Raw genomic sequence first — 25,675 nt, 5'->3', positions numbered from 1 at the left:
CAAAATACCAGTAGTGCCAAGGTAAGGAAATCTTGGTATGAGCAAATCAAAGAATTCTAAGCCTTATGCCTTTGTAAAGTCATATAAATGTTTGCAATAGAGATGTCCAAGAATACCAGGAAGAAAGTAATCAAAACTACAACTTTATTTTCTGAATCGAAATACACACAGGCATACTTCCTCCTCTGTCTAACATGTTTAGATCGACATTGTTCTTCATTTTAGTTTTCTGAAATTTATATGAATAGGAAGAAACTAATTAACACATATTACACATTCCAACCTTAATAAGCACTACACCATAGGAATAAATGTCAAATATCACGTAATATGAAGAAGAGAGATTTTAGGATTTGAAAAATTAGACTACTTTCCAGTAGATTTATAGGCACAATTTTCTAAATAAAACAGGTATTTAAATGAATCACAGTTCAGATAAAAATATTCTTAAATTATCTAAATGTCTCCATATAGTTCATCATTTATTTCATTTTTGCTTTTTTTTGAAACGAAGTCTCACTCTGTTGCCCAACCTGGAGTGCAGTGACACAATCTTGGCTGACTGCAACCTCCACCTTCCGGGTTCAAGCGATTCTCCTGCCTCAGCCTTCCAAGTAGCTGGGATTACAGGCACGCCATGCCCAGCTAATTTTTGTATTTTTAGTAGAGATGGGGTTTCACTATGTTGGCAAGGCTGGTCTCGAACTCCTGACCTCGTGATCCACCCGCCCTGGCCTCCCAAAGTGCTGGAATTACAGGCATGAGCCACTGTGCCTGGCCCCATTTTTGCTTATTTTTATGTTTTCTCTAGAAGTAAATCTGATGAAGACCTTGCCTGTTATCCAGCTCTTAGAATGATACTTGATGTGTAGTACATGCTCAGAAAAAATTTGATAAATGGATATGAGTCACCAGTTATAGGCAAGGAAGTTTGATGGCAGAAAGATGGTAGGAAGCAGAAGTTTTAAAGTTCCCATAGAGTTAATTCCAAAATCACTGGTGTCAGCTTGGCCACCTGGTGCAGAGCTTTTATCTTTGAATAAGCCTTTTATGCTTCTTAACTTAGGAGATGTGTTGAGGGCATAAAATGGGTGACTGCTTCGGGAAATGGGCTGCATTTAGCCACCTTTCCTGTTGTTACACCTGGCTTTATCACATATTGTTTCTAGGCATCTTAGGGGACAGTGTAGAGTTGAACTTGACCCACTGTAGTATTTGCAGAGGTGATGGTCAATCTGCATTATGGAGTTTAGGATCTGTGATTTAGAAATTGTACTTTTGTGCCCCAGTCATTTGGCATTTCTCAGTTGTCTCTGGAATCAATTAACTTTCTTGAAAGGATGAATTTACCATGTTGGTGTTTTACTGGTTAGTGCAGGGAAGTATACTAGAGGGTTTATTGCTGGAGGGTTGACTTCACAGGTCTGAAGTACATCATTCATCCTCTGAGCTGGAGAACATTTATGAATAGTAGTAACAAGCCAGCCCAGACTGTTGGAGGGGGTCACTAGACTCCGTGAATGAGGTGTTTTAATTTCCTGGGCCTATGAAGAGCTTGCAAGTATTACTATCTTGAAATAAATAGTATCAACCTGAGGTTCTTTTTCCTAAATTATGAAAATTGAAATTTTATGTTTTAGATTTTGGAATGATGTTTTAATAAGAATGATATTACTAGGATTTAGCTGAGTCATTAGATTACTAGAGTAGGCTAAATAGATTCTGAATACAAATAATGTGGATGTTTCCTCCTTTTATCATTGTTTTTTTTTATTTTTAAAGTTTGTAAAGTTTAATTTGCATTTCTTTTATGACATCCACTCCTTTATTGTTATTAATATTTTTAGAGGGAAAAATCAAGCATTTTTATAATTCGAGCATCCCAAATCTGAAATGCTCCAAAATTCAAAACTTTTTGAGCACCAGCATGATACACAAAGGAAATGCTCACTGGAGCATTTTGGATTTTTGATTTTAGAATGTTCAGCTGGTAAGCATAATAACAAATATTCCAAAACCTGAAAAAGCCTGAAATCCAAAACACTTCTGGTCTTAAGTGTTTCAGTAAAGGACACTAACCTGTATTATTGAATAACCATTGAACCAGACTGTGATCACATCACAAGCAGTGTGTGCTAAAGAGATTGCAAAAGCAAAAAGGAAGTGTCACCCTTTGATACAGCCTGGCGGATACAAACTATTACATACGTCCTAATTGTCATTAATCAAAGGAAAAGGAAAACTCTGCCTTTTTACAAGTAGGAAGTTAATTTTGGAGCCAAGCACCTAGGCCTTCTGAGAAGACAGGGAGATACCCTTCTTTTTATTATTATTGTTTCTGAAAATTGTGGTAAAATACGCCTAACATAAAATTTACCAACTTAACCATTTTTAAATGTACAATTCAGTGGCATTAAGTATATATATATATATTTTTTGAGATGAAGTCTCACTCTGTCACCAAGGCTGGAGTGCGGTGGCATGATCTCAGCCCACTGCAACCTCTGCCTCCTGAGTGCAAGCAATTCTGCTGCCTCAGCCTCCTGAGTAGCTGGGATTACAGGCGTGCGCCTGCCACCACACCCGGCTAATTTTTGTATTTTTAGTAGAGACAGGGTTTCACCATCTTGGCCAGGCTGGTCTCGAACTCCTGACCTCAAGTGACTCACCACCCTTGGCCTCCCAAAGTACTGAGATTATAGGTGTGAGTCACCACGCCTGGTCCCAGTGGCATTAAGTGTATTCACGTTGTTGTATAACCATCACCACCATCCATTCCCAGCATTTTTTCCTTATCCGAAACTGAAACTATATACCCACTAAACTGTAACTCCCCATTTCTTCCATGCCCCAGCTCCTGGTAACCGCCATTCTCCTCTCAGTCTCTGAAGTTGTCTACCCTGTGAGCCTCATATAATGAGATCATACAGTATATGCAATTTTGTGTCTGGTTTACTGCATTTAACACAATGTCTTCAAGGTTCATACATGCTGTAACATGTCAGAATTTCCTCCTTAAGGCTCAGTAACATTCTGTTGTATTGGATAGGCCACATTTTGTTTATCCATTCATCAGTGGATGGACACTTGGGTTTCATCCTTTTTGTCATTGTGAATGGTGCTGCTGTGAACATGAGTGTACCGACATCTCTTCGGACCCATTTTTTCAACCTAGAAGTGTAATTGCTGTATCATAGGGTAGTTCTGTGTTCAGTTTTTTGAGGAAATCACCATACTATTTCCCAAGAGGCCACGTTGTTTTACATTCCCACCAGCAATGCACAAGGGATCTGTTTTTCTCCATATATTCTTGTTGATATTTGTTATTTTCTTTTTTAAAAAAAGAGTAGCCATCCTAATGGGTGTGAAGTATTCAGTGTCTCATAGTGATTTTGATTTATATTATTGTAATAATGAGTGAAGTTGAGCATCTTTTCATGTCCCACTCCCTTATTTTAAGAAATGTTTTTCCTTGTTTTTAAGATCACTGTACCCAATTCTCATTTATTCTAAATGAGATATATAAGATAAGCTTATTCAGCTATGATTTCAGCTTACCTGAAGAGACAGATTTCTTTTTAGAGGCATTGCTGCTATGTGTCATAACATTTAAATTGCCCTTTAAACAGCAACAAAAATCTGCCACCAAATTGGAGTTGACTTTTTTTAATGTTCTCATTCTTCATTTGGACTAGAGTAGGGAACAGAAGCTTCAGTGTTAGTTTTTCCCATTTCATAGCTATTGACTGCCCATTGGGAAGAGGCCGAAGACTGCCTTTTTGGCAGTTGTTTTTTAAAACAAAATAATTTAGGTGGACCTATACGTTCTTATGATCAGGTTGTTTTATGTCTTCTAAATCAGCTAGCTGGCTGGAGGATGTGTCACATTGTTCCCTGAACTGGTGTAAAATTATCTGAAGAAAAACCACATTAACAGTATGTTTTCCTAGTGTCAGAAAATGTATGTATGAGAACCCATAGTGTTTCAGGTCCTGTGTGAAAAGTATAAAGAAACCTTTTTATGTAGCTTCCTTAAAAGTACATAGTAACTGACATTTGTCAAGTGCTTATTATTTGTGAATGCTTCTGAGCTGTTTACATGTAGTATGTTTAATCATCGCAGCTACCCTATGAGATAGAGGAATACTATTATTCTTACAGATGAAGAAATAGAAGTACAGAAAGTATTAAAGTAGGCAGTGGAGTTCACCCACCTGGTGCCAGAGACACAAACCTCATTGTAGAAGTGTTTCTTCACTGGAGACTAGGAGTAAGTAACAGTGTCAAGTTTTTCTTCTTGTGGGGTCTTCCCGTAGCTGTGTTTCAGAATTAATAAAAATTAAACTTGCCAAGTAAGTTTGGGAGTTTTTTAGTCATTATTCTTTGTAAAAGTCCTGAGTTTTGATATATCTGCCTTTTTAATGATGAAATGTAAAACTACTGAGATGAAAAGATTTACCTAGGATTTATAGTGGCATAAAATTATCATCGTAAATGAAGTACAGAGTACTTTCTTGAGACCAGAAACAGGCCCTTTTGCCACTTCTTAAACTTGTCAACACTAATGACACCTACCATATTTCTTGGGGAGGAGGGGTAGACAGGGAGGAAGAAGCTGAGAAGTGTTGTGATTCCCATGCTGGCTGCCTCAGGTTAGAGTGTTGTATTGGACACTAGCCACCTCATCACTTCACAAGAGCTAAAGCCGAATGCTCCTCGGGGTTGTTTACAGAAGGAGTTTTAGAGTTTCACTTCCTTAATCTTGAAGCTTGCATTTTGATAGAGTGGAAATGGTAGCCATGACAAAAATTAATCAAGGCCTGGTGCTTTTAAAATGGCAGATACTTTCAGTGGCTACTAGCCTGGGACTTTCAGCAAGGAGGCAGCTCATAGTTCGAAGTCTGATTTACCTCTGGTGGGTGACTTTACCCAAGGGCTACCTGTAAGTAAGTGTTTTCAGGGCTTAATTTTTCACGTGATTTTGTTCTTCGAGGGGGTTCAAAATCAAATAATCTCAACATTGTGTTTAATAGTTTTAACTCACTTCTGAAATTAACATTAAGAACTAGAAGTACACATTTCATTGTATTATGCCCAGTCCAAGCCAGGCGTTGGAAGGCCAGGGAAGAGAAGAAGCAGATAAATAAGAGTGAGAGAGTAGCTTAGTACAGGAGAAGAGAAAACAGGAAGGAGCTTCAGAAGACCAGATGAACAGCAGGGGAGCTCAAGCCTGTCAGACCAAAGCTTCAGCCCAGTACTTAATGTTTATTCTTAATTAAATAACTGCCTTGTAAGTTATTTTGATGCAACCCAGAATCTTTTTTCCATTCCCACCCAAACCTTGCATTGTATCACCTTTTTACCCCTGCTCATATCCTTGATCAGATTTTTAACCAGGCTTTCCTTGACTTAAATCTTAAGGAATTGTTTACTGGGCCTCTTACGAATATTCTTAGTAGTTTGACTGCATTTATTCACTCATAAATTAATTGGTAACCAAATTCCATACTTTGTAGGTTTTCCTGTTTCTTTCAACTGGACTACCTGTGGGAAGATTTCTGTTTTTGTATAATAGGCTTTTTGAAACTTGCATTTAGGCCAGGATTTATTTTTCACCTGCCTGTTACACTTTGTTCATCTGATAAAGTGGTTTGAAATAGTCTTTCAGCTGATGTATTGTCTTCTAGAATATTGACTCTTTTTTTTTAGAAAAATAAACTTATTTGGAATAATTTTATAGAAAATTTGCAAAGGTAGTACAGACTTCCCGAAAATCCCTCACTCAGCTTCCAGGGAACGTTCACTTCCTGCTAGCTGGCACAGTGATCTAAACCAAGAAACTAGCCTTGGTAGACTACTGTGAACTTCATTATGGACTTCATTTGGATTTCATCTGTTTCCCACCAGTGTCCTTTTCTGTTCCGGGACCCTGGTCAGGACCTCTAATGTCCTCCATCCCCTGTCTTCTGGGGCAGCTTTTCTGTTTGTCTTTGGTGATCTTGACACTTCTGAGGAGTACTAATCAGGTGTTTTATAGAATGTCCCCGATTTGGGTTTGTCTGATGCTTTCTCTATATTAAATTATGGCTGTGTGTTTGGGAGAAGAATAGCCCAGAGGTGCAGGGCGCTTCTCAGCACCCCACATGGCACGTGGCATTGACTCGGCTTAGCACTGGACGACGCCGACCTTGGTTGCTTGGGTAAGGAGCTCTCTGCGGGTGTTTGCTCTGCAGTGACCAGTTTTCCTTTTGCTTATTTATAACATGCTCATACTTTGGAAGCAGTAGTTGAGTCCAGCCCACATTCAAAGGGGATAGTGTTAAACTCTACCTGCTGGGGGGAAAATCGTATGGTATTATTTGAATTCTTCTGTAGGGAAAATGTGTCTCTTCTCCCTTCATTTATTTAATCATTTATTTATATCATTATGGGCTCCTGTCCTCTTTTTATAGGGTCATAATCAATTCACTTGGGGTTATATCCAGCTCTGCCTTATCCTTGCTCGCATTGTCCTGGCTCTGGCTTTGGGAGCTCTCTTGGGTTGGCCCGTGTGACACATGCCATCCTTTTGTTTTGGGAGTGCTTCCTTGCTTTCTGGACCTACGAGATGCTTTAGGTGCACCTTGTGTTTTCCTGCTCCAGTGTCAGCTGTCTCCAAAGAGAAGCCCCGGTTCTTTGTCATGGAGAAGATGCCCGGAAACTTTGGTCTGGGCACTGGTGGGGTCCTGCTGCTGGGGTGTCTCTGTGTCTAGGCCCTCATAGCTGACAGCTACAGGTGCTACTGCTGCTTGGGGGTCCGCGTAAGGAGATCTGTGTGAACACCAGATCTTCCATTGTTTCTGTACCCACCTATGTGTGTATTTTCACCTGAACGCCGGTTCTCACTGATGTCTCATGGCTAGTGCAGCACCACGAGGTTCATTCTAGCCTTCTCCTTTTGCATGATTATTTGTAGTTTCTTTCTCTGACAGTGAGGACCTGGCTCATAGAGCATTTGCTTTAACCCTAGTGTTCCTGCAAAGTAATTTCAGAATTGTTAATGCAGATTCTGGGAGGCATACTTAAGCAAGTCCAGTGCACTGTTTCCCAGGTACTCAGGCAGTTCCTTCTCCCCACTCAGTTTCAGTGAGGCTATTTCATACATTTTATAATACAATTTTATACATTTGTCAGTCTGCATTCTACCCTGGCATCCCCTGACACCCTGGTTGATTTGTTTTTTCATTTGCATACATTAAAGTTTATTCCGTGTGATGTACAATTGTATGAGTTTCGACAAATGCAGAGTCATCTTGTTCCTACCACCCCTAGGCAATTGACTTTGAACTCTTTCATTCAGAGTTTTTTGTGATTTTCTTTGCCAGATCTGCTGTCACCCCCCAATTTCCCCCATTGAGTAACTGCGGAACCACACTTCCATTATTCACCCATGGAAAAGGACATCCTCTCTGTTACTCTTGTGGTTTTTAATGCCAGGTTGCATTTCCTCAGATAAAAGCACAATTAATTTTAACGAGAGGAAAGAGTTCTAGAATTTTAGAAGTTGAAGGAATGTAGAGATCTGAGATTTTACATTGGTTGTTGGGGAGGTTGTCCTGGCAGGTTGGGTATCTGGGGCAGAGCTGGAGCGTAGACTCCGATTTCCCCCCACCCACCCTCTTTACTCAGGAGACTTGGGATAGGAAAGATGGGCTGAGGCCAGGTTGGGAGAGGTCCTACCTTTGCTGCAGGTGTGAAGCTGTGTTCATGGGTGTGGTCCTTTATCTTTTGTTTTAGGACACAAATTCTAGCAGTCAGATGTTTGTTTAATGCTCTGTCTGGTTTTGGGAAGGATTATGGTGTGGTTAATCATTTGTAAATTAGAGTTGTACTGAATTATTATTTGCTTTTTAATGCCAATCTAAAATCAAGTGTTCTGAGTGAATAGGTAATTCTGTTATGGGTGGAGGAAGGAGGTAATTGTGAAAAGCCCCACATGCCACCTTTGTTTTTTTGTGGTTTTTTTTTGTTTCTTTTTTTTTTGAGATGGAGTTTCGCTCTTGTCACCCAGGCTGGAGTGCAGTGGTGTGATCTTGACTCACTGAAACCTCTGTCTCCCAGGTTCAAGAGATTCTCCTGCCTCAGCCTCCCGAGTAGCTGGGATTATAGGCTCTCGCCCCCATGCCTGGCTAATTTTTTTGTATTTTTAGTAGAGTCGGGGTTTCACCATTTTGGCCAGGCTAGTCTCACACTCCTTGACCTCAGGTGATCCACCCACCTCGTCCTCCCAAAGTGCTGGGATTACAGGTGTGAGCCACTGCGCCTGGCTACCACCTTTGTTTTATGAGGTTCTACTGGATATTGGCCTGTACTGGATAGACTGTATCTTACTAGTTTTAATTTGCTAATTTAAGGAATCTTTGGGGAACCGTGAAATGCAACACCAAACTGGGGCAGTTTTTAATTTTTTTTTGGTGCTTGCTGGCTGCCAGCACCAAGCTAGACCCTTGACATGAAGATGCGTAAGCTGTGCCCCTGGTCCTCTTGGAGAGGCATACATGTAAAAGAACGGTAGTTTGTCCAAAGTGCTGTAGCAGAGAGATGACCAGAGTGTAGGTATGCTTTATAATAGTACTTCTTCAGCTTTTCATTAGGTTTTTCTCTTTTAAAAAGCGATTTTTAAAGCACAATTCCACCACCCTGATTACAACTATGTTGACTTTTGCCTTTTTCTTTCCAGCCTTTTACCACAAACGAAGTTTTACATAGTTGTGTATATGTGATACTGTATTCTGAAATGCTTTTGTTTGATATTTTATCCTAAGCTTTTTCTGTTTCTCCACAGTACAGTGTAGTGGCTGTGTCTGTCTCCGTAATTTATTTTTTTCCCTTAGGAGTCTACCGTGATCCTTTTTATGCTTCTAATGTTTTTTATTTAGTGAATTGGTTTCTTAGGCTCTATTTCCTGGAGTGAGGTTACCGGGTTAAAGAGTGTGAACGTTTTACAGCTCTTGAAATATATTGCCTGCTGTTTTACAACACTGACAGCATTACTTGAAAGCTGCCAGATTAGACCTGATCCCTGCTACTCTCAGACTTCATCATCCCCTGCTTTTCCTCTTGATCCCAGGGTCGGAGCACAGTGGGTCGCTCTGCCCAGGCAACAGGCCAGGCTCATTTCCTGACCTTTGTACGTCCCCTTCCCATGCTCCATGGATATTCTCCTTGGAGGTCCTGCCCAGGGCCAGCCCCTCCTTTCAGGTCTTGGTTAGAAAGCCACTTCTTGTGAGATGGCTTTGCTTCCACCGTGGGCCAGCAGCCCCTTCTCACCCAGGCGTTGTTCACCATCCTGTGAAGCTGGAGATTAGTGCTGGCTGTCTCTGAACTCCCTGCTGATGGAGGTGGGCAGGGCTGGGCTCTCACCTCCTTTTAGCCTCTGTTTTAGTTCTGCCCAGCTTCCTTCCCAACATGTGTGAATCTAAGGAACAAGCTGCCTTTTCTAGATCTCCTTGGAGGAGTGAGAGAGGGTGAGCCAAGAAGGGAGTGGTCACTTGCTGTCTCCTTTCATTTTCGTGTCTCTTAATAGAGTGTACAGACTTAACTATTAAAGATGTCTGGAAAAAAGCCAGTAATTTCTAATGATTTTAAAATAGTTTAAAAATCACTGTAAATGTAAAGTTGTACATAATAAAAAGATTTGAGGTAAAGAACTTGGATTAGAAATTACCATTTCTAGAAGTGAGAGGATGAAGCAGGCCTAATTTTAGATTTTTTAGAAATCTATTCTGTTTTAGCTGGTATACAGTGTTTTTAGATTGAGGGATAAAATGGCATTTCTTATTCTAAAGAATAGAATGTTATTTGACTGATTGGATGTTGTTTTGTTTTTTTCTTATTAAGTAAAATGTTTTTATTGAAATATTTACCGAGAATTCAGAAAGTGATTTCTTCTTTTACGTATGCATCTTGAAAAGGTTTGCTTTGCCTCTCAGTGAGATTTCATTATAGCTAACCTTCCAACAAAATGTGGTGACTGCTTTTATTATGAAAGTTGGTGAGAAGTGAGGTCAACTCTACAGTGATGTCCAGTAGAATTTTCTGACGTAATGAGAATGTTCTGTGCTGTCCAATTAGTATGTTAGCTTCTGGTCTCCTGTGACCACTGAATACTTGAACTTAATTTTGAATTTAATTTAATAAAAACTTTCTGTCAATGTAGCCACACATTGGACAGTAGTTTTAAAAACTTAGGGTTAAGGGTGGCACACATTTTTCTCTTCCAAGGCCCTGTGGAGAGTTAATACTCCATTGTTATTGGAATCACCTAATTTAGTTTAAAATTCTGTTCTCAAAATTGCCTTATCCATTGTAGAAACAAAAAACCTGCCAGAATTTTAGTTGGATTAATGAATATGTGAAACAGCAGGAGAGAATTTGGTGGTCCTGGACTGTAAATCATTTAGAACATTTTTTCCAGGTGTTTTGGTATATTTTTTGGACTAGAGAGAGCCCAGAGGACTTTGACTTCTCAAAGGTGTTGCTTCTCTGCTTGCTCCGTGTGTTGTGGAAATCCGAGGTATTGTGGATGTTACAGTGGGGATTCAGCAGAAGTAAAGAGGGTGTCTTAGATTTTTTCATCACTGAAAAGGCAGTTGATATAGACCTAGTCCTGACATAGTGTGTGGGACATAGAATAAGCCTGTGGCAGTTACACTGAGGGTGAATGTGTGCGTCCTTTTATGGTCTCCACGTGTGGAAGGCCTTAGGAGGATAAGAACTGGTTGACAGGTAGGCTGAGGGATCATACTTTTATTTTATTTTTTAAATTCTGACGATTTCACCTGACACATTTGATCTACTTTGAAGAAATTGTTTTAGTTTCATTGACAGTGGGTGGCTTCTTTCTGTCTCCTTCTTTCCCACCTCTTTATTTTCTTGTGTCTTTCTCCCCCTCTCTTTCTTGAAAATACTGTCATGGGGTCAGCTGGCTTTGTGTATTTTCAAGCAGGGTGATCTTTGAGCTTGATAAGAATTGAAAATTGATTTGCAGTCTAGATGGGATCATAAGTTACTGACAGGAGATGATTCAAATGCGATTTTCCACAGACATTTCTTAGTGGAGCAATGTGTTGCAAACTTTATTATGGCATTTTTTTGACTGTTTGGCTTTCATGGATAGTTTTCATAAATGTGATTTTTCAGCTTCTGTGCAAACATTTCTGCTTATTGAGCTTGTTGCTACAGTGTTACCCTACATCTGATGAAGTTTTTTTCTCGTTTGCCAGGTTGCACAGAGCATCGAGGATCACCATCAGGAAGTGATTGGTTTCTGCAGAGAGAATGGTTTCCATGGCTTGGTTGCGTATGACTCTGATTATGCACTGTGCAACATCCCCTACTATTTCAGTGCCCATGCCCTAAAACTGAGCCGGAACGGGAAAAGTCTCACCACAAGCCAATATCTGATGCATGAAGTTGCCAAGCAACTGGACCTGAATCCAAATCGTTTTCCTATTTTTGCTGCTCTCTTAGGTAGGTGGAGCAGTGTGAAAATATTTTATAAGGGAGTGACCATATGATAAGCACATTGATCTTTTAAGTATTTCTGTGCTTGAATGTTTTGGATATGTATCTCACATTGAAAAGAACCAAGGCGTGGGTTCTTCCTTAGCATTCCTTGCTTCGTATTATTTTTTGGCATAGCTAATGTGCTACTTTTGTTCTTAAGTGTTTGTTGAGGTATTGTTCTATCCAGGAATTGTTCAGATTAATTTTGTGAAAAAACTCATTTAAGATTTTGGAAAACTAACATTCTAAATCACAGATGTCAACACATGGTCACTATTTAAATTAGACATTTAAACCTTTGACATAAATTGTGTTTATAGTAGAAGAAAATATGCTATGGGGTTAGAACGGTTATGTTTTCACCTCATTTTGGGGACACTCACTACTTTAAAAGAGAAACAAAAATAAGCTATCGTACCTTGTTTCCAACACCTACATTTTAAGTAAATGTATACATGTCTTTAAAAAATTTCCTTGGAGGAATTCCTTATGCTGAATACCCAGAAAGGACACAATCTTGTTTTAACTATGATATTATATTTTAATTTTCTTTAATTAAAAATAATTCCCCCACGCCTGTAATCCCAGCACTTTGGGAGGCCGAGGTGGGTGGCTCACCTGAGGTCAGGAGTTTGAGACCAGCCTGGCCAACATGGTGAAACCCTGTCTTTACTAAAAATACAAAAATTAGCTGGGCATGGTGGCGGGCACCTATAATCCTAGCTACTTGGGAGGCTGAGGCACAAGAATGGCTTGAACCAGGGAGGCGGAGGTTGCAGTGAGCCAAGATCGCGCCACTGCACTCCAGCCTGGGCGACAGAGTGAGACTTTGTCTCCAAAAAAAAAAAAAAAAAATTCCCAAGAGGTAATATATTTGTCAGTCACTTTATATTTGCATTGTGTGTTTTCTTTCTTTGCTCTTTTGTCAGCTACCCTTTCTTATGCTTTCATTGTGCTTGTGTCACCCTACTTTAATATCCACCTCTAGTTTGCTTACAGTTTATAACAATTGTGTCCAAATATAAGTAAACATGTTTTGGAGGGAGGCACTCCTGTGATTAGTATCCATGAATCTGATGGGATTTGGGGCTGTTTTGGACACACAAGGCCAGTTTGGGAAGCTGTGTGGTCTCTAGTGCTCGGTTACTGTGCTCCCTTGCAGTATATATTCTATAGAGGCTAGCAGTCCAATCCAGTCCTGTTCAAGAGGGGATTATATTGTAGATTATTTTTAGAAATGCCTAGTTATCAGAAAGATTTTTATAAACATTCCAAAACAGTTTTACACAACTAGAAATTGTAAGGAGTCACAATTTATTTTTATTTTTTTGGAGGGACTGGTTCTTTATTTCAAAGAGACACTTGTCAATATTCAGTATCAAAACAGTTGCGCTATTGATTTCTCTTTCTCCCAATCGGTCTCAAAGGAGAGTACATTTTAAGTCAATAAGCTGTAGGATGTATACCCAACAGACCTCCTAGAAACCTTACCAGAAAATGGGGACTGGGCAGGGAAAGATTAACTTTAAAAGATCAGCAAACTGCCAGCCCATGGGCTGCAGAGGCTGTGCTTTTCAAGTTTTCATCTTTAAGATATCTTTGGACAATTTTTTTTTTAAATGGAGTCTTGCTTTGTTGCCCAGGCTGGAGTACAGTAGTGTGATCTTGAGTCACTGCAACCTCCGCCTCCATGGTTCAAGCAGTTCTCATGCCTCAGCCTCCCGAAAGCTGGGATTACAGGCGCCCACCACCACGCCCGGTTAATTTTTGTATTTTTAGTAGAGACAGGGTTTCACCATGTTGGCCAGGCTGGTCTTGAACTCCTGAGCTCAAGCAATCCACCCACCTCTGTCTTTGCTGGGATTACAGGTGTGAGCTACCGTGCCCAGCGTTTTTTTTTTGTTGAAACAGGTTTTCACTCTGTTGCCTAGAGCGGAGTGCAGTGGTGCAATCTCGGCTCACTGCAACCTCCACCTCCTAGGCTCAAGTGATCCTCCCATCTCAACTTCCCAAGTAATTGGGACTACAGGTGCATGCCACCACATCCGGCCAGTTTTTTTGTGTGTTTTTGGTTGAGACAGGGTTTCATCATGTTGGCCAGGCTGGTCTCCAACTCCTGAGCTCAGGGCGATCCACCTGCCTGAGCCTCCCAAAGTGCTGGGATTACAGGCATGAGCCATTGCACCTGGCCATGTAATATTTTATATATTATTTTGTGAAAGCATTTCATGTTTTACTATATGAGTCAGTCAACAAAATTGTGATTTCACAGGTTGTGTTTGTTTGGATCTAATCTCAAATACAGTGCTTAGTAAGAGAACTCTTGTGCCTTTGGGGATTTGTGGATTAAAACTAATCTTTTAAATATATTTTCAAATATTAAAATATAAAAGGATATTTCCTCTGATGTTAAAAGTGACTATGGGGGTGGCACATTATATGGAAAGTTCCATGTTTGCTTAAATGCTATGCAAAATAACTTGGCATATTAATTGACTTTGAATGTGAAAATCGTATGCTCTTAGAATATGGATGCCTTAGTTCATTTGAAAAATGGAAGAATACTTGTTTATCTTGTTTAAGAAACATTGAATATGGTATTTGGAAGATGATGCCAGCTGATACTTTTCTAGCTTGTTAGTTTGTGAGGTTTTAAAATAAATGAAAAACAAAATCAATTGCAATATGTTGTCAATTTAATTTAGGGCTTGGAATCTCTTCAAAAAGTTTAGTGAAGTTATAGGTAAGCTCCTGAGTTTTTGTTGTTGTTGTTTTTTGAGATGGAGTCTCTCTCTGTTGCCTAGGCTGGAGTGCAGTGGTGCGATCTTGGCTCACTGCAACCTCTGTCTCCCAGGTTCAAGCGATTCTCATGCCTCAGCCTCCTGAGTAGCTGGGATTACAGGTGTGTGCCACTGCACCTGGCTAATTTTCACCATGTTGGCCAGGCTGAAAAAGTTTCACTGTGCTCAAATGAGAAAGCTTATTTTTCTTTTTCCTTCTGTAATGGAAAGTATAGCTATATAAAGTAGTTTGTTTTAGGAATGTTGGAATATTCATTTAAGTATTTCACCCAATTTTTCACAGGGACTGTTACTAATGTTGGAGTTGCCTTAATATTATTTCGAATTGAAGCTTCCAAAATTTCAGACACTTCATTCTTTTTTTGTTTGTTTGTTTTTTGAGACGGAGTCTTGCTCTGTCTCCCAGGCTGGAGTGCAGTGGCACGATCTCGCCTCACTGCAAGCTCCACCTCCCGGGTTCACGTCATTCTCCCGCCTCAGCCTCCTGAGTAGCTGGGACTACAGGCGACCGCCACCACGCCTGGCTAATTTTTTGTATTTTTAGTAGAGACGGGGTTTCACTGTGTTAGCCAGGTTGGTCTCGATCTCCTGACCTCGTGATCCGACCACCTCAGCCTCCCAAAGTGCTGGGATTACAGGCGTGAGCCACCGTGCCCGGCCAGACACTTCATTCTTCACCGTGAAATTCTATGCAATCCATTGACTGGGGAAAACAATACCAAGCACAGCAAACCTGGGCAGTTACGGTTCAGATTTGCTCATTTGGACGTCACGGGAGTTCAGTACCTCTGGATTGTGTGTTTGTGTGTTTGGAACACAGGTGGAGTGTCCTTTATCTGAAATGCTTAGGACCAGAAGTATTTTGGAGTACTTGCATATGCCTAATGAAGTATCTTAGAGATGGGACCCAAGTCAGCATGAAAGTCATTTATGTTTAATATATACCTTATACACATAGTCTAAAGGTAATTTTGTAAAACATTTTAAATAATTTTGTGCAGGAAACAACATTTTGACCGCCTTTTGACTGTGACCCATCTTATGAGCACAGGTGTGGAATTTTCCACTTGCATCATGTTGATGTTGAAAAAGTTTCAGATTTTGCATCATTTTGGATTTTTGGACTACGGGTGCTCAACCTATATTATAATGTAGCAATATTCCAAATGGTCTTAGTTTGTTTTGCGTTCTGTTAGTAGCAAATTAATGAATTTGCTATCATAATGTGGAGGTGATTAAGTAATGTTATAAAAATCATGGTTATTCAGGAAATTACTGCTTCAATATTTCAATGAGATAGCTAACCTACTAAAGATCAGGTATACCAGGCATATGAACATTATTGTGAAAGTTGAGTATTCCCCCCAAATACAGTTTCTCAATTGAATACAGTTTTGTTTGTAGACTGTGACAGCACTGGTGATAGGATGAGCAGCTTAATGGCCTCTTGAGTATTATTGTAGGATGGGCCTTTTCACATATGTTTGTGGGTGGTGATGGAAATTATGGGAGAAGGGTGTTGATTCATGTTACAATCAGCAGTCATTGTCATTTAATCTTGCTAAGAAAGATTTTATAATTGTGCAGATTTCACATTTGGTGTTTTTATGTAATTTTGAACCATAGCTATTTCATGAACAGATGAAAGCTTGAACCATAGCCATTTCATGAACAAATGAGAACTTGAATCTAATTGGTATTTGATATCCTGACATTGTCAGACTGACCTTTTGCAGACTGGTGTTAATTTTTAATACTGTGCTGTGAAGTTGCTTCAGTTTTATGCAGTTCTTAGGTTGAATGCTGTTGGGACTCCACTACAAATTCCCATCATTCTTGAAGCAGCTGCAAAGATTCTGCCTGCTGTATGTCGCTTTATGTTAAGAGATGAAGAGTTGTTCTCAGTTTCTGTTTGAAAGTTTTCTACTATAGATGACAATATGCAGCACTTTTGAAAGTTTCCCTATGTTACTTAAGATGATTGCTTTTATGTTATCCATGTTTATATTCCAGGAAATCACATTCTGCCGGATGAAGATCTGGCTTCCTTTCATTGGAGTTTACTTGGTCCAGAACATCCACTAGCCTCACTAAAGGTACAAATTTCACTTTATTTTTCTAGCATTTGTAATAATCAACTGTGAGTTTGCTATTACTTTAATAACATGTTAGGCCCTTTATTGGTGATGCTACAAAGTTAGCAATATCATGTTTTCCCATAATTTCAGGATCTGCACTGCCTTAAAAAGCAAGCAGCAATGCTACCATCCCTTGTTCTCAACACCTACATGTTAGGTAAATGTATAAATGTCCTTGAAAATTTCCCTTAAGGAATTCTTTGTGCTGTGTACCTAGATAGAAGGAAATCTTTGAGCTGATGTTTTATATATTAATTTTCTTACTTAAAAATTTTAATTTTTTCTCTAGGTAGTATACTTACTTGTCACTTAGAGCAACATCTTTTGCATAGTTGATAAATTTCATAACTAATTTTCTACAATTATAAAATAGTTTATAAAGCTTTTTAGATGATGAGGGAGACTCAAATTCATTAGAGAAGTGAAGTTTTATTTTATTAAAACTTAATATTATTTTTCTCCCTTTTGATTCCCTTCCTGTTTGTGATAGTAATAAACATCAGAAAGGAGGCACTTAACTCTGATATTCTGCAGTGGAAAGTGTCTGTGTTGGATATGAGCATAGGAGTAATGAGTGAGATTGGCACGAGGCCCTGGAAAACTTCAGCTTGGACTCGTTAGTGACTCCTGTGACTGTAATGATCATTTGTGAGGTTCAAGTGCCTTTCTTGACTTGGGGAATTGGGAGGATGGGGACCTAGACTTTGTATCTGCTTCCCACCCTGGGACTGCTTCCTTACAGTAAAGGGTGGCGGTTAAATTGGGTGTTTTCCGAAGGGCTGTAAAATTTTGAATGTTGTCATAGTTACCCTCCCTCCATAAACAATTTTAATTGGTCACTGGTTTCAAATGGGAGTTTTTCTTCCTACATTTTAGTTTACCTTTAACTTTGGTGATACCCAAAAGCTGAAGTAGAATTCCTTTCCTCCCTTCATTTTGTTCCTTGCTATTTCATCTCTGGCATGCTATAAAATGTTATCCTTTTCACCCTTAAGGGATTTGGTATGGACTGTTTTCAACTTCTTGTTCAAAAATTAGTTTTTCTCCTCTTGTTAGAAATTACATTTCTGGCCATAGAATCCCTCCTGTATGTTTTCATGAATGAAGTGATGTGATCTGTCATTCGGACCCTAAGCTCCTGGTGATTCCATGACTGAAATGCGGACTGGGGAAATGCAGCGTGTAATCAGCTGGACTTCAGAGCACTGCACCTGTGCTCAGTAGATCTGTTAAGCATTATGCTTTTATAAGTGAGACACAAATGAACGCTTGTTTCCTACAAGATTTATTTTGTTTTGAAGAGCAGGAGTGAGATACTCCCAAGGTTTCTGGCTATATGTGTATGTCTAAGTTAAACTAGCCCTGCTTCATATGTCACAGGGTTAGAAGAGCTGTTTGAAGAATTATTGGAAAACCAGCTCAATCTATTGCCAAGTGAATAACATCATTACATGTGTGTTTTTCCTAAATTTTGTTGAGAAAATCTTTAAGTATTAAAATGTGGAAAGAATAGAGAAATGTGTATCCATATATCCACCATCTTGGTTCGACAATTATAAACATTTTGCCATAAAGTATATGTCTGTGTTTTGTTTTGTTTAACAAAAACTATTTGGAAGTAAGTTGCAGATATAACACTTTACCCATGAAAATGTCAGCTTGCTCCACCACTTCAGCTTGCTCCATCACTTCCTAAAAATAAGGACATTTTGTTACTTTATCATATTACTCTTACGACATCAACTAAATTAATAATTCTTTAATAACATTTTTTTGACAGGGTCTTGCTCTGTTACCCGTGCTGGAGTGCAGTGTCTAATATCATTTAATATTAAGTCCATATTCAAATTTTTTCAGTCATTTATAGGTTTTTTTTTTTTTAATCGAGATCCAATCAAGCTTTATGCATGCATTTTGATATTAGCTGAGTACTTTTTGGCATATTGGAGAAGAAATCCTAAATTATTTTTCAGATGACTGGATAAGTTGTGGGATTTTAAAGTCACACCTGAAATGCAAGTGCACCTGGTTTTGAGATAAGTTCAGAAATTGCATTTGTTAGCCACTTTAATGTTTTTTTTTGAGACAGAGTCTTGCTCTGTCACCCAGGATGGAGTGACACTCACTGCAACCTCTGCCTCCAGGGTTCAAGCGATTCTCCTGCCTCAGCCTTCCAAGTAGCTGGGATCACAGGCACCTGCCACCACACCAGCTAATTTTTGTATTTTTAGTAGAGGCGGGGTTTCACCATGTTAGCCATATTGGTCTCAAACACCTGACCTCAGGTGATCCACCCACCTCGGCCTCCCAAAGTGCTGGGATTACAGGTGTGAGCCACCACACCCGGCTCACTTTAATGTTTTGACCCTTCATTCACATTTTTGTATGCAGCACCATTTCAGTGATTTTAATATACATAGGGGAAATTGGATGTGGTTTTTCTCCCCATGAGCATGACTGATGGATGTGCTGCAGAATTGTATGTATCCCACCTGCTATTTTAGTCTCTTCCTTTTTTCCCAGTTATAAAACCAATTGCATCTTTTGAAAATTTGGATAGTTGTTACGTATCTCCATAATATTCTGAGTTTTATTTTCTGAAATATTCTTTGTGTTTTTGTATTATGTTGAAATGATGAGAGGTTTAAGATTAGAGTATTGCATTTTAAGAGTTGCTTTGAATTGATTAGATGTTAACTTCATAGAACACCAGCCCTCTGTGAACAATAATAAATTTGGCTTTGGCAAAATAGTACAAATATAATATGATAAAAGGGATGGACCAAGGAGGCTTAAGCTTGAGGATGCAAAGTCACGTGTCCTTAACAGCTATTTTTCCAGTATACTGTGTTAGAAAGGGAACCAATAAAATCATGAGAAAATTTCATCTTTTTACCATCTGATGAAAATCACAAAATACCATGGATAGGAAGTCATTAGTAGTTGATAATTTATGTGATTCCAAATCTTCAATATGTTGGCAGCACTATGAATTTTTCTTTGTTTTCTTTATAAGTAGCATCCTTAGACTCATTTTTTAAACATGTGTCTTTACCAGTTTCACTACATGCATTCATTCATTCACTGTGAATTTTTAACTCTTTGACTGTCATTGAACCAGCTACATCAGTTAGAAATTGTGAAGTCCTCCCTGACTGTCCACAGCCCTGGTTGTGCTGAAAGAATAGCACGTCTGCTTTGGGGCTCTGCGGGCTCTGAAGCACAAGGGAGAACAACTGTTAAATCACTGGGTAATATCTGCAGAGAGGAGAGCTAGGATGGGAGCCAAATTCTGTTTTGTCCTGCCTTATTAGTTAGTAGTAGATCGTGCTTATTACTAGATTATGAATGCAATGTTAGACATACTTAGAACCTAAAATTGGTAGAAGACAGTATGAAATAGGATGTAAGGTGACTTTTTCATACCTCAGTGGTAACCTTAAGAGCTGCTAGTAAGGTGGGCATCGAATTTCGTAGGTTTAGATGCAAAGACTATTTCATTTATGTTCAGAACACTTAGGCCATTTCATATAACATGTAAAATTGTAGGATGGGGTTAGGGGTCAGGTATCTTCTAAGACGTGGTCAATTCTATAATGAGAGAAAGAAAACAAGAGTTATGTGTTACTCCCTATTCCTCGGGAGACCTGCTGTTGAGATTCCTCACTGTAGTCCTGGAGATGCGTAGAGGCTGGGCTGGAGTGCGACCTCTGTCTCTACCCAGGCCCAGGTCCTGCAGAGCAGGGAGCCTGGCAGCAGATGATACAGAGCAGGTTGGGCCAGGGTGGGTAAAACCCCAGGGCTGCACAGGCGCCCAAGCCTGAGGCTGCGTTTATCTTACTTTGCTGTAAGTAAGTTACTCTGTTTGATTGGAAACATAAGAGAATCTTCTATATACCTGGAAGAGTTGAGATACACTCGTGGAATGCCTCCCAAACAATGGGGAAGGCATTCCAGGAGTGCATCTCATTTCCTCGCTCATTTAAACTTTTTCCAATGGCACTATTTCTTTTTTTCTTTTTTCTTTTTTCTTTTTTTTTTTGAGATGAAGTCTGGCTCTGTTGCCCAGGCTGGAGTGCAGTGGCGCGATCTCGGCTCACTGCAAGCTCCGCCTCCCGGGTTCAGGCCATTCTCCTACCTCAGCCTCCCGATAGCTGGGACTACAGGCGCCTGCCACCTTGCCAGGCTAATTTTTTGTATTTTTAGTAGAAACGGGGTTTCACTGAGTTAGCCCGGATGGTCTTGATCTCCTGACTTCATGATCCACCCGCCTCGGCCTCCCAAAGTGCTGGGATTACAGGCGTGAGCCACTGTGCCCAGCCGGGCAATATTTCTTAAAAAGATCATATCTTTAATAAGGAAAATACATTGAATGTCCTTTCAATGTGTTTTTGGACTCAGTGTTATAATTAGGAAGATTCGTGATTGTATTTACAGTAATGAAAAGTGGGCTGGATGCGTATTGGTCTTTCGAAGAGGCTCCCACTGCTTGTGTTGCTCTGGGCCGCTGTGCTCCTTTCATGGTTTTGGTGTGGCTGGCAATGTTGCATGAGAGAAATGGAAGGTGTCAGGCAGCCTGGTACCCAGAGAGCTGAGCCTGCAGAGCATGGGCTCCAGTCCCAAGCCCAGCCTCTGTGTCCCTTCAGGTGTTGCCCCCATGCCTGCCTCCTCCTGTGCCCTGGGAGTGGCCGGCCATTCGGTCTGCCTGGTCATAAGGTTTAGTGAGCCTGTGGGTGCCCTGCATAGCTGATGTGGCCCGTACTCATCAGAGGGGGCCTGCGGCTGTGGCAGTCCACCCTAGGCAGGGCCCCCTGGCTGTAGACACGTGCTAAGTGAGCAGTTTTTCAAAATGTGCTTTTTGGGGTTTTAAAAATTGTATGATTTTGTGTCCTAACTGGTTACGGGAATTTTTTATTTTGGGTGGGCATTTTGTTGTTTTAATTTTTAAAAATGTTTTGTAGATGTTTGCTGGCTTTATTTTTTTTTAAAAAACATAATTTCTTGTTGCCTCTGGTTTTCTTGAATCTTGGGTTTTTAGAACACTTTGCAGAAGGCTTTTTGTCACTTGGGTGTTCTACATTCTATTGACCTCGTATTTGGGTATAATAACATTTAAGTTGGACCTGTTTAGTTTCAGGTCATTGTATTCATTTTAATGGTTTTTGTGTTCCTGAACTTCATATTCAGTTTCATATATTTTGAGTTTCCATCCATGCCAGTTGTTTGTGATGGCCAAGTATTCCCAACCACTGAGCCCTTTGAGCTCCTTCTGCCTCCTTGTCTGGGACACTCCAGCTTGCAGATTTTATGTGGGCTGATCCTTTCCTGAGACTTCACTACCAGCAGTTCTACTTTCTAGTTAGGTTTAGTCAGTTTTACTCTGTTTACACTGCAGTTCCCAGTCTTTTTGAAAGACCCCTTCTCTGTGTGGTGAGCCTCACCTAGAAGCACTTGTCCTCCCTCAGCCCTTTCTGACCCCATCAGCTGGTTATCCTAGGGCCAGGCTGGGTCCTGGGCCAGGCTGCACCCTCATTCATGGAACGCCGTCTTCTCTGTATGATCCTCTCTTGGAGCTTCCCCTAAAGTACAACTCTTCTTGCTTTCTTCTGCATCATCTTAGGAGCTCCCTCTAATTCTTAGCCCTAGCATTTCTTCCTTTTGATTTAAATGTCTTTGTGTATTTATCACCTTACCACTCTGATTTCACTTATTTTTTTTGGTAATCTTTTACCAGCATTATCTTTCCCTGAGGCACCCGTATACCAGGGGCAATCTGTGAGGCTGTATCAAGAAAACTTTTAGATTCACCTCCTTTTTTTTTTTGGGAGACGGAGTTTTGCTCCCTTGCACAGGTTGGAGTGCAGTGGTGCGATCTCAGCTCACTGCAGCCTCTGCCTCCCGAGTTCAAGCAATTCTCCTGCCTCAGCCTACCTAGTAGCTGGGACTACAGGTACACGCTGTTGCCATGCCCAGCTAATTTTTTGTATTTTAGTAGAGACGGGGTTTCACCTCATTGCCCAGGCTGTTCTCAAACCCCTGAGCTCAGGCAATCTGCCTGCCTCAGCCTGCCAAAGTGCTAAGATTATAGGCGTGAGCCACCGTGCCCGGCCATTCACCTTGAATTTTACCCAGGGGTATCTTTAACTATATTTTTTATATCTGATTGTCTTCAACCAGAAGTCGTTGAGTGGTACTTTAAAAAAATGTCCTTTAGGGCCAGCAGTTGGGTCTGGCTCTGAGAGAGTAGCGAGGAGGGTAGCATCAGGATCTCCAGGAGCAACGATGGTAGGGCTGTCAGTCTGGCCTTCTCATCGCAGGGACTGTGTCACCTCCAGGGTTGGAACACACAGCAGACCCCACAGTGGGCCAGTCTAGTAGTAGCTCAGGGCTCTTTGAGACAAAGAGGAACTGAACAGTCCTCTCTCTTGGGATTCCCAGATGGACACCTGGGTGGCTGTTGCAGCTGCTGCCCAGCCTGTGGTGCTAGTGACCGCTGTGCATGGTGCCTGTCTCTGGACTAGGGCTAGAGGTCCCGGTAGGTCTCATGCAGTGCCTGGAGCCAGCTTCTGTCCAAGAAGAGCTAGAGCATTTCAGGCACTTTGAGGCTTCATTGTGTGTGGCATATACCATGTACCCTTGCTGGAGCTAGGTCAGTGATCAGATGACTTGATCTTTCTGAAATCTTTTTTTAAAAAATTAAGTTGGGTATAAACAGTAAATAAATAGAAAGATGGACTTTCACCTATATTGTCATAGCAGTAGGGGGTAGTTCTGATTCTGTGAACCCTCCAAAGAAGGAATTTCTCCTTACATGTTAGTGTTAACTGAAGTTCACTTCATGTATTTTTTTCTTAATAAGTCGTTATAATAGTTTAGTAAGAGCTGAGAAAAACTTCCTAAAATCTAAGTACTTATTTAGCTTTAGAAAATATAATGTTAGGGGCCTGAAAGGTAAGTAAATTAAAAACATTCTTCTGTTTCTTTTTTTTTTTTAAACATAGTCTATTGGGAAAAAGAGAGAGACAGGCAAGATGAGGTAGTTTGACTGAACCCTCTGATTTTGTTAATCTTTGTAGTCTTCATATTTCTATTGCATTTTTACTGTCTTAACTAGAAGCGTATGTTATCTTTTTAAAAATTCTCTTTATTATAAAAATAATAAGAAACAATTTAATCAGTACAGAAATACGTGATGTGAAAATGAAAGGTACTTACAATCCCACTTCTCGGAGATAACCACTTTAGACAGATTGATATTTGATCCTTCGAAGTGTAATAAAAATATCTGTCTTGCTAGTAGTGGTCATCATTGTCGTCATCATCATGCATGTGATGCATCATGCATGTGACATTAGCTAAATGTTCTTAATGGTTAATGTATACAGATTCATTGTACTGGATTTTGAGCTTTTAAGTCTTGAAAACCTGCATTTAATAAGAAGTTTATTATTTGCTCCTTTTAATTTATATGTGGGGTTGTTAAATGAAATAATTTAAAATACAAACTGAACTCAAAAGAATTTCTGCTTGTTTATATCTTCCAGTCTGTGTTCTTCTCTGTTCCCTGTTTGTTTTAAAATAAAACTGGAAAGCTTAGAATTCTGAGGAATCTGCTGGAATCTCTTGGGGCTCAAGAATAGTTTTTCTGTCTCTCTCTCTCTCTTTTTTTTTTTTTTTTTTTTTTTTTTAAGAGACAGGGTCTTGCTCTGTTGCTCAGGCTGGAGTGCAGTGGCTGTTCACAGGTGTGATCATGTGCAGTACAGACGCAAACTCCTGGGCTCAAGTGATTCTCCTTCTCCTGCCTCAGCCTCCCAAGTAGCTGGGACTACAGGTGTGCACCACCACACCCAGCTTCTGTCTTTTTTTTCACAGATTAGGAGTAGGTCTCCAGTCATATTGCTGGGAAGAAAGGGATACAAGTTGTGGGAGGTTTATGCTCCTTCCTTGTTACAGGATTGCTTTTAGTTTGGCTCCTCCCATGGAGTGAGTGGGACTGCCAAGCAGAATTCTTCCTGATTGACCTGGAATGGATGACCCTGCCAGCAGGAGCAGAACAGAGGCCAGCAAGGGAAAGACAAGACACAGTCTGAATGGGATCTGAAAGATACCGTGTTGGTAGTGCTGGCACTTACGGTATCTCTGGGAGAGAGACCTGGAGTAGAGCAAGCAAAGAGAAGCTCAGTAATAGTGTCTTTGCTAACTGTGCTTTATTATTGTTATTTTTTATTTATTTATTTATTTATTTTTTGAGACGGAGTCTTGCTCTGTCACCCAGGCTGGAGTGCAGTGGCGTGATCTTGGCTCACTGCAACCTCTGCCTCTTGAGATCAAGTGATTCTCCTGCCTCAGCCTCCCAAGTAGCTGGGACTACAGGCGTGTGCCACCACGCCTGGCTGATTTTTGTATTTTTAGTGGAGATGGGGTTTCACCATGTTGGCCAGGCTGGTCTCAAGCTCCTGACCTCAGGTGATCCACCTGCCTCGGCCTCCCAAAGTGCTGGGATTACAGGCATGAGCCACTGCGCCTGGCCTGCTAACTGTGCTTAGACCTAGAATGCTCTAGTTTTATTTTAAATAAGCAGCATAATGTCAGTCTTCAAAATAAGTGTGTAAACGTTTTCTAGCTTATTTCCCACCCTGTGAGTTCATAACGTCAGCCCTGTTTCTAACCAGGCTTTCTCCATCACTTTCTGCTTAGCATATTCACCTTCCTCTGAATGCCATGGTGACGCATGTGTGAATTAGTGCTGTGTCGTAGTCCTAGTCCTATGTCTCCCCCTTCCACTCATGGCAGATCAGACACTGTTGTTGCATGCTAACTGTACACTGAGGGCTCCTCAACCTAGAGAATATTACCCTTAAGACATTTTGCCCGGGAACTGCACCACCCCCTGCCCAGCCAAATCTGGCACCAGATTTGGTGCCAGGCAAGTTCCTTCCAAGACATTCTTGGTCAGAAACAGAGGGCTTTTGCTGGGTATGGTGGCTCATGCCTGTAATCCTAACACTTTGGGAGGCCGAGGTGGGAGGATCACTTGAGCTCAGGAGTTCGAGACCAGCCTGGGCAACATAGTGAGACCCTATCTCTATAAAAAATAAAAACCTAGCTGGGTGTGGTGGCATGCCCTTGTAGTCCCAACTACTTGACAGGCTGAAGTGGAAGGATTGCTTGAGCCCAGGATATCGAGGC

At 40.5% G+C, this 25,675-nt stretch overlaps 1 protein-coding gene across 3 annotated transcripts in view; it reads left to right on the top strand.

Moving 5' to 3' along the window:
• FAM120A (family with sequence similarity 120A) overlaps positions 1-25,675 on the top strand; it is a 114,962-nt gene that overhangs the window by 8,133 nt on the left and 81,154 nt on the right. For all 3 annotated transcript variants that reach the window (XM_030801748.1, XM_030801821.1, XM_030801780.1), the window contains exons 2-3: positions 11,265-11,511; positions 16,362-16,444. In XM_030801748.1, the coding sequence (XP_030657608.1) occupies positions 11,265-11,511; positions 16,362-16,444 (330 nt within the window). The remainder of the gene's footprint in view (positions 1-11,264; positions 11,512-16,361; positions 16,445-25,675) is intronic.

This window comes from Nomascus leucogenys, chromosome 1a, assembly GCF_006542625.1.
Source record: "Nomascus leucogenys isolate Asia chromosome 1a, Asia_NLE_v1, whole genome shotgun sequence".
Lineage (NCBI taxonomy): Eukaryota > Metazoa > Chordata > Mammalia > Primates > Hylobatidae > Nomascus > Nomascus leucogenys.
Note: the sequence above shows the minus strand (reverse complement) of the source record. Positions and strands in the feature narration are given on the sequence as shown.